This window comes from Astatotilapia calliptera, chromosome 13 (genome assembly GCF_964374335.1).
Source record: "Astatotilapia calliptera chromosome 13, fAstCal68.1, whole genome shotgun sequence".
In the NCBI taxonomy this organism is placed as follows: Eukaryota; Metazoa; Chordata; class Actinopteri; order Cichliformes; family Cichlidae; genus Astatotilapia; species Astatotilapia calliptera.
In genome coordinates, this window is record NC_137434.1 from 8,283,438 (window position 1) to 8,302,153 (window position 18,716).

Sequence of the window (18,716 nt, forward strand, 5' to 3'; positions counted from 1 at the left end):
GTTAAATTAAAAGCAAACAAACATCCAAATGAATTTGATAATTTGTTCGTGTGACTTTGCCCCTGCAAACTTACATTAATAACACCACACACAGATGCTTTTTTTTCAGTTAGCTGTCATAAGTGATATATGCTGTATGGTTTCTATTTGTATTGGATTGTCCTTTGTCAGTCAAGCATTGTGGACGTCTGTAGCTGATCCACTCTCTTGGCTTCTACGAGTGAGCGTTAGTGATGCGGGGTGTGTCATTCCGGCCTGTGCTGATTGCAAAACAAGAATCAGGGGAGCGTGAAGCTGCAGACAGGCTGCATACACACCCATTTCATTGTTGATGACCACACCGGAACAACTTAGAGTAGCAGAAAAGGCTCGCGGCAAAGAAAGTCAATCAAGGACTGCAGACTTGTAGAGGCCCATTGATCATATTGTGTCTATGTTTTGATGGATATGAGAACCTTGTGTACTCCAGATGCCACGTTAGCACACTTTCTCCTCTTGTTTGTCTTCATTTATTTTGTGATGTCTGGATGATAGCGTGTGACCTTTCGGAGTAAGACTTTCTGGGTAAAAGCGAGCTATAAATAAGACAGCTGTCACGCAGGCAGCTCCACGCACTCGCCCTGAGCATTTGTGTGTCTGGAGCACTTTTGCAAAAAGGCAAACATTTAAATGTCTATAATTCTTTATTTGCCTGTGTTTAGCATCTTCCTGCCTCCCACCTTTTACAAAGAGAGTGGTTTGAGTAATCTTCTTTGCGGGGTAGGCTGGGCTTATTTGCCAGTTGACATTTGGTGAAAGGGTGTTAGATGAAAAAAAGCACCTCACACCATGAGGTAGTACCCTCACACCAAAACCCATTCAGACATGTTGCGTTTGTGTGTAAAGAGGAGCTCGTTTTACCGCTCTCTTCTCAGTGCTGTGGCAAGTGTGCTGATCTGTGCCCAGAGACTCTTCTTTAGAAAGTATTTTTGTGCAAATAAATAAAGATAGTTTGAATAAATTTGCCTGCTTACTCCTTTTCATTGTTTTGACAGCATAATGGATGTAATTGCATGTTGATAACCGGTTTTTGGGACTTGTTATCTTAGCATTATCATTAGAGTAGTCCCGGTTAATTACATTACTCACCGTATAATTACTTTAGTGGGACAACAAGATGAGGGCAATTGTGCAATAGTAGCACAGGTCAGGTTCATCCATTCAGCAGTTAAAATGTGTATCTTTATTGAAAGAGAAATACTTTTAAGTGATTTTTTTCACGGATCTAATGGGTCATTACATTTTTGGAATCGCTCATTTTCTGCTTAAAATGTTTCAAACCATTAGTGATGCTCTAAATTAACATTATCTTTATGTTTTATTCATTTGTGAGGGTGTTATTCTGAAGGAAAGTGTGCTCATTCATCCTCCAGTACAGACACATTTACATATAATGACAGCAAATCAAGTCAAATCAGGATTTCAGCTACTCTTGAGCTATTACTGTACAGCCTGAGGCCAAAAAAGTTAATAATGCTTTAAAGATTCAGCAATGCTCAATAATAGCTCTGCACTTTTGAGAATAAAGTCCAATTTTAAAGATTAGCTCACTGCAGGACTGATGCGTCTTTATTTCGAGAGTACCCTTTAGTTTATCTGTACAAGAGAGAATATTTTTGTCTCCAGTCAGTTCAAGCAGTGAACACTTTTCGTACCACTCTGAACGATAAAGCAGAAAGAGGGCAAGTCCAGTAAGGCTGAACAACGTGATAGGAAAGACAGGCCCTGGACAGAGATGAAGTAATGGGTCAGAATCTAAGCCCCTCATTAGGCAGGGGACTCGTTCAGGGATGAAGGAAACTGCAGGGGGTTGCAATGTTAGATTTACTATAAAGAAATGGCAGAGTGCTAGGAATGTGTAGTGAAGTGCAAGTCAGCTGACGTTTCTTTGAACTGACTCTTTCTTTCTCTTCAGTTACCACACATCTCTTTGTGTATTATATGTAGGAAACAGGGATATTGCTTTTTAAACGTATATTAAGATTCACATTTGCAGCTCTGGACTGGAAAGTTTACAGTGAGCCACCTTTTAGTTCCCCAGTAACACAAACAGAACTGTTTAAAGCACCATTTGATCACACTGGTCTTGTAAACAGCTTTGGCCAGTCTCAGTAAAAGTGATAGTAAGAGATTTTGTTGATTGAAGTAATCACTGTCATGTTTTTGCCTAAGTACAGTGATTCTAGGTACAATGATTCTTCTTTAGGCTATGTTATTAAAGGGTATTATGGAGGTATTTCAAGTGTATGACGCAAAGGTCCAGTGTGTCTGCCTGATGAATGTGCTGTCTGGGCTTGTCTTCATGGAATGAAAGTAAAAGAGCGACTGGCCTCGTGAAACAGACAATAATAGAACAGAAGAATTTGAAATGAAAACAAAAAGTAACTGCTGATTAAAAACAATTTTTTTATGGCTTCAAATTGTAAGTAGTTAACTATATAGGAATTATTTGAACCACCATTCAAATACAGATGCAGACGAACTTTAGCAACAAGCTAATGCAAAATGTAGTCAAAGTACTGGTCTAATCAAATATACTCCATGACAATGAAAATATTAAATGCCCTTTTCAAATGTATACAACTTAAATTAAATTATACTTATATTATAACTGATTATTGAATTAAACATGAATGTATGTTGTTCTCATAAAAGAAAACACAGAAAATAAATGCCTTAATATTGTTTTATTTTATTTTAAAATTTGAATTAACATTTGCTTGGTTGCTCATGTAAACTGTGGTATGTTTTTGAAAATGAAACTGTACAAAAACCATAAACATTAAATGTAAAACAGCTTTTTCACATTCATTTTAACACACACACATGCGCACACACACACACACACGCGCGCGCGCGCGCGCACACACACACACACACACACACACACACACATTCTTACTCGAATAACACACATATTTGTGGATAAATATAACTGTTGTGGAATTACATTTTCATATGTAAGCTTACATTTTCATTTAAATATAGGACCCTGCAGGAGCCTGAATATTAGTAGTTTTACCAAATAATTCAGAAATAAATGTAATGAAAACTACTGATGAAGCTGTATAAACCTCAGGGGATCACAGAACTATTGCATTTCTTTCATCCTCAGGGTGAAATGACTGAATCAATAATCAATTAAGTGCTTATTGAGATATCTCACTCAAAACCAAAGGTCAGGTCAAACTGAGTCAAGTTAAGGCAAGCCCATTTTCTGTGTCAGGTCTCCACAAATCCAAGTACAAAACACAAAAACACACATAAACAGCACATTATTTTGGAAAGCAAAGCTAGCTAGCAAGCTCAAATGATAAAAGGAGTCGAATAAAAATGAAATATAAATATAAATATTAGGAACAAGAGCTAAAATAAAACAAAAAAGAGGTAAGAAAACAATTACAGTGGACTCGACAAAACCATAACGCGTCTCAGAATAACAGAAAGTGAAAATGTGTAGGTCTTTAGAACTGATTTAGATAGGTCCTTATATGGATGGCAGATATTTCCAGACCAGAGGAAAAACAGAGAAAACCTGCTTGGTGTCAGTGTTTAGGCAGCAGGGGGGCATTGACAGAAATGACTGAGTTGCATGAATATTTGTGAAAAACAATATTACAATGCAATAGTTGGTGAGACTGAACAGACATCAGACAGATGACACGGCTGCAGCACCAGCTTGGCTAAAACTGATCCAGATTATTATATCTCCAGCTCCAGAGTCTGCTTTTTTCTGCAGTGGAGTGAAGTACTGATTTAAATTGCTAAAACAAAACATGCAAACAAATTCAAAAAATTAACATAAATGTTACATGAAGTTATACCGCAGTAATAAAAGCAATGGAAATGCAGTGTGCTTTCACAGTAAAACAATATTCTAACAAAAGTATTTAATCAGTAATGTTTGATCTGAGGATTAAGAGAGAAAATGATTGCTTTCAACATTAGAGGGATCCAGTGTTCTCCAGTAAAAGCAGCTCCACCATACTGACTCCAGCATGTGTCAGGAAACAGCCTCTACAGTAAAGAGCCTTTTGTCAGCAGGGTAGCAGCTTGCTCTGTCATTATGCAACAGCAGCACACATCACTTCTTAACTGAGCTGTTTACATTAGGTGATTGATGACAGTTATTCCCCTGCCACCTCTCCAGCAGGCTCAAAGGTGCATTTAAGGTTTACAGTACTCCATTACTGGTGCATATGCATGCCTTGTTAAGAGGGAACAATGTCTGAGGAAATTGATCTCACACATGGATATGCTGCTTGGACTTCCAGCCCAGATTGTTACTGATGTCAGGCTAAAGTGAGGCCAGATTACTGTCCTCTGACCCTTACTTAGATTCTTCTATAAATACAACCTGGTTTCCTGGTTGACAAATCCACTTATGGGACAGAGATGTCCTGTCTTCTTTGTAAGAATGTGCCATATGTTGATGTCCTGCCTGCTGATGCGATGAAAGGAGCGATGAAGCGGAAGAATAAGAGCAGAGACGTTGTTTGCCATTAGCATTCTCCCCAGTTTGATGGAAAAGTGATGTACAGGCTCAGTTCTTACACTGTTGACGCCTCAGATTAGCTTCCCTTCTGTGGCTGTGTGTTTTTCCTCCACGGAGGATCCATAGACTTCACTGCTGCTGCTGTGGTGACCAGCTTCCTGTGCCTCACTGTAGGACTGCCCAAGACGCTTGGTAAACACAGGAAATACAAAGCCACTAAATACATCCCTACTGTGTTTGGAGGACTGCCATGACAACACATAGTGGATCTCCTGGAGAGCTGGGGTGTTTGTTAGGTGGATACACACTGAGATATGCCCAAGCGTTGCCCTTCTGTGCAGGGGCATGCAGCTTTGGCTTATGTGCTGCCTGTCACTCCACTAAAATAAGAAGCTCTCTGGCTGCAGGGACACAGTTTGTTTAAGACAGGAATCTGTTCTTGGCTTTCACACATGTTGAACTCTACTGGAATGCTGGGCTAAAACTCTCAGCCTTAATCTGCTTCATGAATCTTTATGCTGGAGTTTTGAGATAAGGCCAGTGATCCTCATGCGTGCACCATAGAGGTCAGAGCAAGTGCGCGCTGACTTCTCTGGTACATGGATGAGGATCTTCAGACAGCTGCAGAAACGACCGTCAAGGCTAATGTGCTCTATAAGCTGGAGTCAGCTGGAGACAGGATCAAAACTGGACTTTCCAGCCAAACGGTCCCTGCCTTATTGTATTTTTTTTCTTCCTTGCCCCTCTTTTTTTCTTTAGAGTTTAATAGCTTTCCTGACTAGAGAGGAGGAAATCCAAATCTGCACACACATCCTGCAGAGAGGACGTCTTTGCTGTCATTGATCGCACCGAGGAAGGATACGCTTTTTGGTGCAGCTTGTAAAAAGCAGTGAAAAGAGACAGGCATTGATCAAGCTAAAGCACACCCAGCACAGATCAATAAAATAGATCGGCTGGGGAGCCACGAGCATGAGGGCGTCAAATTAAACTGAATGAGGGCTGAAGGCTGCTGGAGAGCAGTCTGACAGGAACCTCTAAAGCTGTGCGTCACCCTATCTGTCATCGTTTTCTTTATTTATTTAATGATTGTGGCATTTGTTAGGTGGCGCCGAAAGGTAGCGTGACTACATAAGCCTACCTGAGGCCATAGTGAGCAGAGTTCCCACAGAATATACTTTAATAGTTGTTTTGACATGAAACTCCCCACCACCTAACCTTGCAAGAGCCACAGACCTGTATTGTTTCAAAAGAGCTTTTCTGTAAAAGTAAAACTGCTTGTACTAACAAAGTGGCACGTGGTTCACTGATCTTTAGCACTCCCTTTCTCCGCTTTTTGCAAAACCATGTAGTGTACATTTCTATGAGTCGCCCGGACATGTTGCTACGGATTTATCTGTTGGATTTGTGCCATTAGTCAAGGCCTATCACTGCCAAATATTTATATGGTTAACTGAATCTACGCAGATTTTCAGCGATGCTTTGATGTTCTTGAACTTCTTCATGTGAAAACACCTCCAAAAGCTCAAAGGGTGTTATGTTTTTGATACAGGTGAAGCCCAGCTGCTCTTATTGTAATGAATGACACACACACACACACATAAAGATAAGGGATCTTACTTGCATTCCTCCTTTGAGACCCTCTAAACTCTCTGTCCTTCATGTGCAAATCCCTCAACAAGCTGGCATAGTGTGTCCCCCTGGGTTGTCCTGTTCAAAGGAGCTGCAGGGTCAGACTTGGCAGGTCAACCTCAGAGTGCCAGAGTTTACCCCCAAACTATCCCCCATCCTTCTAAAAACACAAGGGCCCCCAGATCTACTATCATCCTTCCTCACGACCCAGCCCCGTGTTGATTTACTGCCTCAGTGCACACCCCGTATAAACATATCATCCTCATGTCATCATCCAGGCCTGCTTCACTGAGCTGACGTCCACATTTGGATGAGTTATCCACTTCTCTGCAGTTAACACCATGAAACATTAGTCATAACCAGGCCAGTTTTCTCCAGAAGCCCCTTCATCTTTGCCTGCAGAACATTTATCAAACACTAATCCTGGTTTATCTGGAAGCACATTCACTCTCAGGTGTTAATGTTTATCTTAAGAGCCATAAATGGGAAGTTCATTTGCCGCCCTTTTAACATATTTATGCCAGGAAGCTGTGGCGCTAACATCCAAAAGCGATAACAGAAGCCTCGCCGTATGTTTCCTTCCACTTCCACAGCATGCAGCTCATACAATATGATAATTAGTGAAATAATAGATTTTTTTCTCTATTTGAAAGATCCTTTTAGAATGGCTTAAACCCCATTTCCTGTCGTAATTCTTCTCTTCAACTTTCCCTACTACCACAGTAAAAGGGCTTAGGGCCAGCCCTCCCCCATCAGCTGCTTTTGTGTCATGTTTCAAAGACCCATTCCTCAGTACAACATAAACAAATGACACTCGAGTGCATTCAAACAAACTTTGGCCCTCTGGAGCTTCAAATTATTAGGTTTCACGTTACGTATTTACGTAAATGTGTAGCGTAAGCTGTCCATCTCTTATTCTTATAACTATACTGGCCTTTTATGTTTTTTTTTCTTTTACGAATCTATAAATTAAGCTATGAAAGATATTTTGGAATATTTTCTGTTATCTCTGTGTTTCCTGAAGGTGCAGTGAGTTGATACCACTTGGTCTGTTCCCTGCATGACCCCTGACCCCTGTGATGAGAGAAGAGGCCTGTCCAAATCAGCTCTTTGACAAGACCTCAGGGTGTCCTGCAGTTTGTTAGTGGAGCCAGATGAAATTACATTTGTCTGCTCCACAGTTTTCTGTTTGTTTGACTTTTGCCTTGAGACACTGAAAAAAAAAAAAAGGCGAAATAGAGACTAATGCAAAACAAAAGGACAGAAAGGAGGTTCTGAGTTAGGGTGTGTTACGGAAAGAGCCTTATTATTTCCTGCAGTTTCTTAGTGTTGGATCTTTTCCATTGCACCTGCGAGCTGGGACCTGTCTCAGATGAGGGGTGTGCAAGCTAACCACTGTACCTTGGAGACGGAGGCAAACAAACGAAACGGCAAGATACTGACCCCAAGGAAATGTGGCACTTTCCACCATAACAAGCAGTTTCCCCCAGCTGACTCGAATTTAATTGGATGGTCTCGGATGCTTTCAAGAAAATACAGCGTGTGTATTTCATTAGAATTTCTTTATTTGATGGTGCTTTTCCTTTTAAATCAAGTAGCTATTTAAAAAATGTTTGAATTGCTTAAATGAATGAGGAGCACTTGGGATCATAAATCTGTGACAAACAAACAGTTTAGAGCTCCTAAAATTAACAGAATATTGACTTGTTTAAAACAAGCCAGCTGAGCCCATCTTTAACTGGAACACATGGGCTGGAAAGAGACAAATGGGGAGTCCTCGCTCAAAGTCTGAAATATTTTTACAGGTGTTAGGCTCGAGTCCATTACGGTTGGAGCTGTAGAAAGCCACAGCTTTCAAGTGGTCGGCTGCAACGCTCCCAATGGATTTACGGCATCTTGTGGAAGGAGAGCAGTCACATGTGAAGGACAGGCAAACAGAGTGGAGGTGATAACTAAAGATAGCTAGAGGTCAAAGATAAAATGCCTGTAGCTTGGTGGGTGAACGAATAAACGCTTTATTTTAATAGAGATATTATTTGTATGCACAGATGTGCCTGAAGTCGGAATATTCACGGAAAGAACTGACATGTTGGTAGGTGAGAGTCTTGTTAGTGGCCATATGGGAGCAGTAAGGAGGGTGACGGGGCGTGAGGGAGGTACCTGTTGGGTCTCATGTACTCCTGTCACTCTGATCTTATCAGGGGGCCAGACCAAGAGGAGGACCAGCTGTCACTCTCCCCGCTCTTTTGATGTCCTCCTTCAGAGCTCTCACACAACACTTCAGAGGAGTCAAGGCTTGTTTTTTGTTCATGATGAGAATTGGTGGCTTTGTTGGCGAGCCAGTTGACAAACCCAACAGTAGGGGGAAAAATGCAAGATAAAGCAAGATAGTTAGTGCTCTCTGAGGATGTATGAGGCCCGGGTGGTTCAATTTAGTAGTTTAGAGCCTGAGGCTGGACAAAAGAGAAGCAATTCCTTGAGCTGAAACAGGACATCCTGCTCATAAAAACGCCAGGACATCCTCACGGAGACACTGAAACTGATAAAAACAAAAAGGGGGAAATGTTACCTAATACTTCACAAATACACTCTCCCTTTTCCATAATGAGCTTATGATTTTTTTTTTTTAAATTGCACACTTTAGGTACAGTCCCACTAAGCTACAAGGGGACTGTGGAGTAATCATTTTCCCTATCCAAGCGTGAAAACACTAGGAGTGGACTGTTTTTTAATAAAAACACAGACATGCTTGAGCGTTAACTAATAAACTTAAAGCATTACTGGATTAAAAGTCAATTTTCCATATCCGACTGATTTATATAATCTCAACTGTTTTTAGCTGAGAGAGCATGTTCACACCTTGCTTTCTGGATCCCTACTTCAATGTTTTTAGCATTTATATATTAACAAAACAGGAGTGGTTTTTAGCCAAGCAGGGAAGGCAATATATATTATATGGATAGTTGGGTGAAAGTGATGAAGTGTTCAGATATTTGTGGTTTCCACAAGATAAACCCAACCACTTAGATTTACAGGAAATGTCCCTGTTGAATTACAGATAGCTTGTAAGTAAGGTCAGTAGTACTGTTAGATGTGGCAGCATTAAAATCTTGTTTCCGTTTCAATTCCTGAACAGTGATAAAATATCATGATTTGCCCCAGTTCCACGACACCACAGGCCACACAAAATACCATTTTACCACAAGGAAGCAATTTTTGGCCTTGGTGGCTCATTGTGTGCTGTTCTCTGGTAGTCACATAACACGTATGCAGAAATCAAAGTCCAAGCATAGCGTTACTGAGTGAGAGGGACAACAGTGTTATATTACTGATTTGAATTTAAACATGCCCACCAATATAAAAAAGCTACTGTAGTAAAAATGTACCGTCGCTTGCTGTTAATATTTCTTTTCTTAGCGACATCAGCATTTTATTATTCAAGGAATTGCACATTATTGTAAATGACTAAATTTGGAAAATACTTTTCCACTTGCACATCTGTCTGTTTGACATTTATGATTTTTAATTGAAACGCCTCAGCAGCGTGTGGATTTATTTAACCAATCAGATGTTACTTTATTATCTGAGATTACTTTGATCTCCATCCAAAACTGTTATTTGTTTACTTTCGTTGATGATCAGATACCTGAGCTTCCACTGAGCTTTGTATTCGCTGTCAAATTGATTATTATTATATTGTCGTTAATTTTGTCTGCACATATCTTCTCACAAATGTGTGTCTTTACATGGATTGCTAATACAATCTGTACTGTAGTCTGCCCAATTATCTGTCTGCCATTGTTTTGGTTTTTTTTTTTCATATTAAAAAAGCTGATAATGTTGGCTTCAAATGCTAGAACCCCACGACTCCCTCACATGCGTGCACAATCTTTGTCTCAGACAATTGCTTAGCAGGAGCGAAAATACTCACAATGCCCTCAGTTACTGAGAGTGCGTGCCCTCCATACACTGCGAACTTTTGAACCAGCTCTTGACCACAGCTTGAAGGGAGTAGAGACAATGGTTAGTAAACATGCTGGAATGAATGAAGGGATTAGGTATTAAATGACAGGATGTGCTTAAAGAGGAACAGGTGGTAGCTGAGAAAGGGCCAGCTAAGCCCTAACATCATGCATCTCCCTGCAGCTTTTTCTCAATTTTCTGCATTTTCATGCTCTGTCTCTATTGCTCTCCATCTTTCACACTTGTCTCTGGTTGCTCATCTCTTCCTGTTTACATCCCTGCTTTTCTAAAGTGTTGTCTCTCTGTTCTCTATCTCTATTGTCCACTTCTACACAACCAACTCAGACTATTGACATTCATTAGATTGGACATTCTGGTCCAGCCCCATTCATATGTACAGTAAGCAAAGGGACAAAAGCCTTCCCACACACTACAGAGCCCATCCCCCATGCAAAGGACTGCAGTTGAGTTGCTGGTTGAATCAGTGGCTTACCTAAAAGCGCAGAGACTACAGTTAAAAACCCAGTCATCTTGTCAACATGTTCGCTCACCACAAAATATCTGGTGACATTTCAAAATACAACCACAGTTTTCACTAAGATGTCATGTTGATAAGCTGTATCATTGCATTTTGCACGTTTGCACCATCAGGTAATAATCTGTGTGTTACTGTGCCAACATACATCTTTTTCAGCTGATCTTAAGTTCTCATATGAGCCAAATCTGCAATCATCCTTCAGAAATCAGTCCATGATAATCTGAAATAAAAACATGACTCGGCTGTGGCTGTTCTCATGAGTCAGTCTGCTTTGGCTCTGTTATCCAACATGTTAAACTAAAGTTAATCCTTCTTGTTTTCTTGCAGAATCCTGGAAAAGCATGAGACCCCCTCCTGGGCTTCCGGGGGGTTCCACTTTGGGCAGGAGAGGAAAGCTCCTCTCATCGGAGTGGTAATGAGTTTCTGAGCTCACATTTGTCAACATAGTAAATCCACATCTTATATCTGAAGCCCAGCACCCTCTTTCACATGAGGGAAGCAACACAGCCTCAAATAAATCATGTAAAAAAAAAGAACTAGATGATGGGAAATATACAAACAAGAAATGAAGAGAATTACACAATAAGCAGCGTGAATTGAAAAAGGAGTATTATATACTGGAGTAACTGTGATGAGGAGATGAAACAGACTGCTTGATGTGATATTATGCGCTGTGAACATGCAGGCAGATTGGGAAGGGCTGGTGTGGATCGGGTTTTGGGATTACCTCGTGCATGTGTAAGAGCAGAATCCCTCCTCCATCTGTGACCCAGTGTGAACCAAGTCAAAATTGAATTAATGTAGTACCTGTCTGTGACACGCCCTTTGTTGTTCTTTTTCTGCTCTCAGTCACGCTTGTTTGTGATATTTACCTTGTTTTGCAGATGTGACATTGTTACAGAATTGCTAACTTCAATCTAAAATAATCTGATTCCCCTTTTTTTTAAATCTCTTGTTATTTTTGGGTCTTTTACAGAGATGGAGCTGTGAATGGACTATTAATCAAATCACATGCATGTTAGCTGAAGAAGTAAGGCGTTCATGCATAATAAGATCACTGTAACTGTAAAAGCCAGCTCAGTGGCGTGCGTTCTTGGCACCGTTTAACTGTCCTAGTACTGAAAGTAAATCAGCATTACACATGCACCTATTTATAACTCCCTGAACACTCACAAGCCTGGACTGCATGTGCATGTAAGGAAACCTAATGTGCTATTTAAATTTTTCTACTTACTTAGGTAATGTACCATCATTGCTTTGATGCTATTTCAATCAAGACTTTTTACAAAAGTATGATATTTAAAAACACTAAACGAAACACCTTTGTTAACACCTTTGACTGGCAGGTGTGAGCCAGGAAGATGTCTCATCTTGATTAGATGTGATCATTTGCCCATGTGTTCACACGTATATGGTGTCAGACTCAGAGCAGAGTGGCTGTAATGAGATCCCACACGACATCTGTAGTCCTTCAGTATGACTTGACCCGTATCCACTGGGAATCCTTCTCCTATGTGTACACAACTTTAAACCCTATAAAATGTCATGGGAAGATCCTGTTTGCAGGTGTTTGCCTGCATACCTGATGCTCAGCGTGCAGCTTTCAGTTCCACCCACCGTGGTTTCATCACCTTGGCAAATTATTTCCCCCAGGTATCCGAGTATAATAACAGTTAAGATCCTGACTGATTCTGCATGAAAACGCAAGATTTTGCGTGGAACGGGCTTGCAGTAGACAGCCAGGCTTGCCCTCTTGCCACGGTCTCAAACAGCGAGTTAAAAGAAAGTTACTGGCTGATATGTCGGACACGGAGGAACACAATAAAGAAAGCCCAGAGACGGCAAGCATAAAACAAGACCCCTGACCTCTTTGTTATGACGAGATGCTCTCTCAGAGATGAGCTGGCCCTACATCTGGAAAGGTCACTGAACACACAAGGTCAGGCCGTCGCGATCCTGCAATACTCAACATCAAAGACAAGTCCAGCTCCTGTCATGCTCTCTCTGAGCTGGGCTGAAAACAACAGCGTTAATCCCACCGACCACTTGCTGACACTCTTACAAAGAGGACAGAGGTCAGCTGGATGTACGAACCCTAATAAGCTGTTTTGATTGTTGCAACTTTGTGAACTTAAAGTGCTGACTTAGATCAGCATGCACCCCCTCCCCCTTTTCCCCTTTGTGTCTAAAACGAATAGAAGAAATGTGCTTCTGCTCTTTATCGAGCATTTCTATTCAAAAGAAAATGCATTTTTTAAACCTCTGAAGGTAAAGTGAACATTTCTAGTTAAAAGAAAGCGAGACTCATGCTGAATAAATGATTCATGAGCCAAAAATAACGGCCTTCGTAATGACTGGATTTGCAGGGACCACATCAAAGCAAAATTTGATCAAATGCTGAAAATGTTTGTCAGGCCTGTAAGCTTCTTAGTTGTGAACTTTGAGGTCACTGTGGCCTCCTGATGGGAGAAAACATTATCAAATATGACCAAAGTAGAGAGGACTGATTTTTGGAAGTGCTGCCTACCTTCATTCATGCCCTTTCACTCACCCCATCTCTGAAAGAATTTTAATGGAAAGATACCGAGGCAGGCTTTTTAGAAACGAGATTATTGGGCAACTTCGTGCAGCTGCCCTCTGCCTAAGCTTCTCATGACAGCTCAGAAATGAGGAGGCTCTTATCATCTGTCATTACTTCTAAATCCCATGTGCCCCTTGCTATACACACCGACTGATTTAAAAACTGCACGTCTCTCCACAGAAACCCGAACCTCTGCAGCGACCGTCATCTAGGTGTCTGTTTGCGAAACTCTAGGAGTGGGAGTGTGTGTTTTAGTTCGTCATTGCATGTATTTACTTACATTTAAACGAATGGGGCTGATAGGTTTAACCCTGTAATTAAACACGACCGGCTGGATTGATTGTTGAAGCTGCGACTTATTAAACCAACAGCTGGGCAGAATCAGGAAAGCAGATAAGGAGCTATCTATGCTAAACTGGGCAGCCACAGTGGGATGTTTGTGAGGATTAAGCAGAGACTTTTCCAACATGACTGATAACAAAGAGAGAGCAGAAGAAGAAGGAAGTTACCAGATAAGACACTGGCGACACTGTTTTGCTCACTGGTTCATTTGAAAAATGTCTACAGTATCTAGCTGTCTGAATATATGAGGAAAAAAGGACACAGTGTACATTAAATATCAGTTTATTCAAATAAGATGATTAACTATAAGCAATCAGCAAAGTGAAAGTAAAATGGTAACTAAACAAGATTTATTTCTCATGTACAGACAGTTATAAGACAGAGAAATGAAATTGTTCAATGCAGCTGCAAGCTATGAGAAAATTCCATTATAGCAATATGTATTTTAAAATAATTAAGTGTAAAGGTTGCATTTTTATACATGCAGTACATACAGTGATTTTTTTACACTTTCAGATTCATTCATACATTGTTGTTTTTTTTTCTGTGTTTTTTGTCATAGTAATTACACACTCAGTGCACAAATGCGATCCAACTTGAATTAGGGGTTTTCTTACAATAGACTGCATTAGATCTTAACAGTTCTGGGAGGCTAAAGCTCTCTGTGTTTTCCCCAGGAATTCTCATTGTGCCTGGAGGAAACTCTTCTACACCAGGGTCATGACCTTTAAGGAGGCTGGCTGGAACCGACGAATCTTCTTCTTCAGGGCTCTGGAAGCTTTGATGCGGCAGGCTGCGGGCTCGGGGCGGGGTGGGAGCTGCTTGAGGGGCCTTCCAGCTGCGGTGGGTCCCAGCGCAGCCTCAGCCCACACCATGCTTCCCTCCTCATCGTGGCTTTCTGCCTGCTCTCCCTCGTACAGAGACAGGCTGCTGTCGGAGTCTGAGAAGGATTGGAAGCTTTGGCTGGACTCGCTATCTCCGAAGCGGTTGGTGGTGTTATCGCTCATCTCTCCCTCGCTGCTTTCAGCGATGGTGGAGTGAAACAGTGAGGCGCATTCAGCTGAATACTCAGACTCACACCTTGGGGGGTAGTGACTGGTAACGTGAAAGGGTGCTGGAGGGTATTTGGCATTAAGACTGTGGAGAAAAGAGCTAGAAGACACGGAGGACTGGAAGGGGAGTGCAGGTCGTATCCACTGGCCTGGCTTGGCACTCATACTCCAGACCATCTGCATGCTCCCTGGTGCCAGAGCGTGGGGCTCTTTTGACCTCAGACGCTGACCACACGAAGCCAGGAACATGTCCGCATCAGAAGGCCATTTGGCAGTCATCTGCCTCTTCTTCCTCTGCTCTACAGGCTGCTCATACTCCAGAGACTGCAGTCTGGGGCTTTTGCTGGACTTTGTAACCACATGGCTGGGATGCGACTTTGGGTGGGTCTTGTGGGCAGACATGAGTCCAGGACTGTAGAGGCTGGAGTCTGAGCCTGAACCCTGTCTGTATCCCTCTGTTTGACAGGTGGGATTTTTCTGGGTCGCTTTCCCCTTTCCCGATCTTCTGTGGTCTCCCTTTCTTCCAGTGCTCATCTCTCTGGTCCTCTCACAGAAGGAGTCAAAGTTTTGGTGCCTCGCAGCTCGAGGCTTCTCGTTGGTTTTCCTTTTCAGTTTCAAAGCCTTGCTTTTACGATCTGCCTGCCTAACTTTGACCTTCTGAGATCCTGCAGGCACAAATTTGGCATGGACAAACTCAGGTGAAGCTGTGTGACTGCTATGAACCTCAAAGCCTTGACTTTCCTCTGCACTAGAGCTATGGGTCATCACCGGTCTTTGCCTGTGATCCTTCCTATCTTGCGGCCTTGGCTCTGGATTTTCTCCACATCGTTTGTCAGAAAGGCTCTTTGCTACACTGCCATACCTTTCTTGTGGTTTATCATTTCTCTTCAGCGATGAATAGGTGACCTCATCAGAGCTGTACTCCTTTATGGCAGCAGGATAGGAGTACTGCTGTGGCACCTGTGGGCCTCTCACCGACTGCTTATGGTCTGCAATACTGACCAGCTCTTGGCTGGAGTATGCCATGCAGTGTCTCTTCTCTGTGAAGTCTAATGGAATGATGTTTGTCATCTTAGTTGGAGGAGGCTGCAGCATAAGCACCTCTTTCTGAGCCACTTCAGAAAAAACACTTTTATCTTCAATGGGTTTCCTGCAATAGTCACTGTGTTTCTCCAGAGTTCGACTTCCTGCATCACTCTGGATTTTGCTCAGACTGCGCTGGAGAAGGTTGTCAATGTAATGTGTCAGTGTCTTTGTCTCATAGGGCTTTTCTAGGGTGTTGTAATTGTTTCCTGGGGGTCCTTGACCCTCTAGTAGTCCATACATGCTTGCTTCACCCCCATTGGAAAAGATGGGACTCTGGAGAGCCACCGCGTGCAGGGGGCTGGGATAGTGGTACTTTTCAGTCCCAATGCGGGACTCCAGATTGCGCTGAAACTTCGGGTCCCCTGTGGAGGTCTTAAGATTTGGACACATTGGGGGTTTCTTTGCATCCGCAGACTTGTAGTAGCCTGGAACTTGAGCCAGCATTCTGTCAAGATCACCTGATGGAAACAAAAACAGACATTAACTTTCCAAAGCTCAGGCTCCTTTTACAAGAAGAAAGACTGTCTTAATAAAAAATTAAGAGATGTCGTTACCAGTTGACACAGGTCTTGGCCGCGCCTGTTCGGAGCCTGTAGCGCTTGCTCGGATCCTGCTGCTGCCCAGATGAAGGCCTGAACCCCGCGGAGGGTTAGGCTGGGTAGTGCTCTCATCAGCAGAACGTCGGCGGCATACATCAACTTGTGGTGGTGGAGGGCTAACGTGACAATTAGAAGGGCTGATGGGAGCGAGGAGAAGGCTTGTTTGTGAAGATGACAGGCTCTCGCTGTACACTGAATTGCACGAGTTTGACAGGGAGCAAGAGCCGCCATCACTGAGCTCATAGAAACCTTGAAAGAAAACGAACAATTCAATGAGGATCTTCTCAGTATTTAAGAGTATGTGTAGTAGGTTGGGTGTATGCTTTAATATAGTGTGCCACCACACCCGAACTTGGCCTGCTGTCACTCTCCAGCTGCTCCGTGGAGGCCTTGCTCACATCCAGCTTCAGCTCACTGATCTGCTGGTCCAGCTGCTGCAAGTGAGTCTTCAGGCCCACATCCTGCTTTCGAAGACGAGACTGAAAAACAGGCAACACATACAAAAGTGTGAGTGGTACACCCTAGAACAAAGACCGTCTCTAAAAAGATTTCCTTAGAAAGGTAGAAGATTTCTAAGCTACACAGTAAAGCTTCCCATGCAAACAAGGATTTCACTCAGAGTTTCTTTGTGCCAGTCTCTGAACAGGAAAATTGGTCTTAAAAGTCAAAGTCTATGTCAGTAATGCTGTAATTCCATTAAGATTAGGTCTGTTGTTTAGATAAAAGAAGCTCTAATGTAGAACCATCAGAAAAACAAAAGCGACTCAGCTGTGGCTGATGATTAACCCCAGCAGGACATGGGGGAGCATGGAAGAAGCAGTGGTGGATAACTCATTTCTCCCCCACAGCGAGGGGCTGGCCATTGTGTAAACTACTACAGGAGGAAAGCTTGGGGGTTGGGGCGAAGCACTGCTTACTTTGCAGCTTGAGTGGGGTATTTACTGTTACAGTGGTTCTTAAAGTGAAATCTCTGGAGTCAGTGCCTGCAAACACACTATTTTATGAATGCTACATTCTCTTGGAAGATCACGTTAGATCATCTGGTTTCTATTTAAACTGAGACCATTCTTGGAAAACTCCCAGTGGTTATCAGCATGATTGCAAAACGCAATTTAAACCTTATGCTGTCTGATGCATTTGACCAGTGCTGCATGTCAAGTATAGCACCCTAATCCCTTGCACTTCCTTTAAAATGCTTATAACAGCAGCCTGCATGGAAAAAGCTTGTCATGGAAAACTCCACAGAGCTCTCTGTCTCCACAACTCCTCTGATGAACAAGACTCCCTTGATTCTTATCCACAGCAAAAGTTCCATTTTTTTTTTTAATTTCCCAGCATTAGTGGTTAATGATTGAGGTTTGACCCCCTGCGGTCCTCGTGCACCAAGTGCGCGCGCACACACAGCTAAAAAGTCCTCGGGTCCTGCAGTGAACCTTGATTTATGACACCCATCCTACTTCCTACCCCCAGCTGAGGACATAAAAGTGTGTCTGGTAATAATTGAAGGCGGACTGCACATGAGCATCAGCTGACGGAAACCCCTTCTATACAAATAAACTGTTTATTAAAAATAAATAATAAATAAATAAATGTGAGCACAGTGAAGCTCTCTAATATTTAATGAAAACTGCAATAAAATATCATGACAGCATCAAGCTGTGCATAAGCATAGTATCACAAAAGATTCTGTTGTTTTTATTCTTTATAGATTTTTAATGAAATGATATCTTACCAGCTGTTGCTTCAGGGCTGTCAGGGTCGCCTCCAGTCGCTGCTCCTCGGCCCCCATGAGCCGCGCACCTTCTGAGTCTGCATTGACCGAAGTGACCGGTTCTTCTTGGTCGACTCTCAGCGCCCAGTTCACCATATCGCTCTGTCTGTCCCGGAGAAGCTGCAGCTCGTGCAGCCCTGCCAGAGCAGCCTGCAGCCTCTCTCCGACCCTGCTGCGGTCCACTACGGCTGCTGCGCTCAACATCCCCATACAAGAGCCCTTCCTGCTCAGCATGCTGAATGATCAGCGCCGCCCGGGAACATCCAGAAACACAATGTCGTTAAGGATAACCGCTTCCCTTCTCCCCCGGCTCTTGTTGTGCTGTTTGGATTTTAAACTACCTGTTAGAATAAATTTTGAGTAGAGAATAGAGACTAAGCTCCTCCCACAGACAAAACGGTCCTCCTCCTTATTGGCTGGCACGTCGGTCCCAATAAACATCTGGTTCCAATCCTCCCCATTCAAGTCCTCGTTGACTGAAGCTGCCCAGGCATGCGCAAAGTTCATCTGCGTATTACCACAAGATACCGCAGACACTTTATTATGCGATTTCCATCATTCTTTTGTTGCTATTAATCTCTCCAGTAGCGGAGCAAAACAAAGATCCGGAATCATCTTTGT

The 18,716-nt window shown here is 42.5% G+C and overlaps 1 protein-coding gene across 1 annotated transcript; it reads right to left on the reverse strand.

The window, feature by feature from the left end:
• Positions 1-13,853: 13,853 nt before the first annotated feature.
• dact2 (dishevelled-binding antagonist of beta-catenin 2) lies at positions 13,854-18,436 on the reverse strand. The gene is made up of 4 exons (XM_026191129.2): positions 18,057-18,436; positions 16,671-16,803; positions 16,280-16,573; positions 13,854-16,183 (listed from the first exon to the last, which is right to left on the reverse strand). The coding sequence occupies exons 1-4, from the start codon at positions 18,327-18,329 to the stop codon at positions 14,295-14,297; spliced, it is 2,589 nt and encodes an 862-aa protein (XP_026046914.1). The 5' UTR covers positions 18,330-18,436; the 3' UTR covers positions 13,854-14,294.
• Positions 18,437-18,716: the final 280 nt, after the last annotated feature.

What these genes read in the sequence shown, in the direction of transcription:
- dact2 (XM_026191129.2), bottom strand. Translation starts at nt 18,329, where the DNA reads ATGCTGAGCAGGAAGGGCTCTTGTATGGGGATGTTGAGCGCAGCAGCC. An exon ending in CAGCCCTGAAGCAACAGCTG is followed by an intron (nt 16,804 to 18,056) that starts GTAAGATATCAT and finishes CCTGTTTTTCAG; the next exon opens with TCTCGTCTTCGAAAGCAGGA. An exon ending in TGACAGCAGGCCAAGTTCGG is followed by an intron (nt 16,574 to 16,670) that starts GTGTGGTGGCAC and finishes TTTTCTTTCAAG; the next exon opens with GTTTCTATGAGCTCAGTGAT.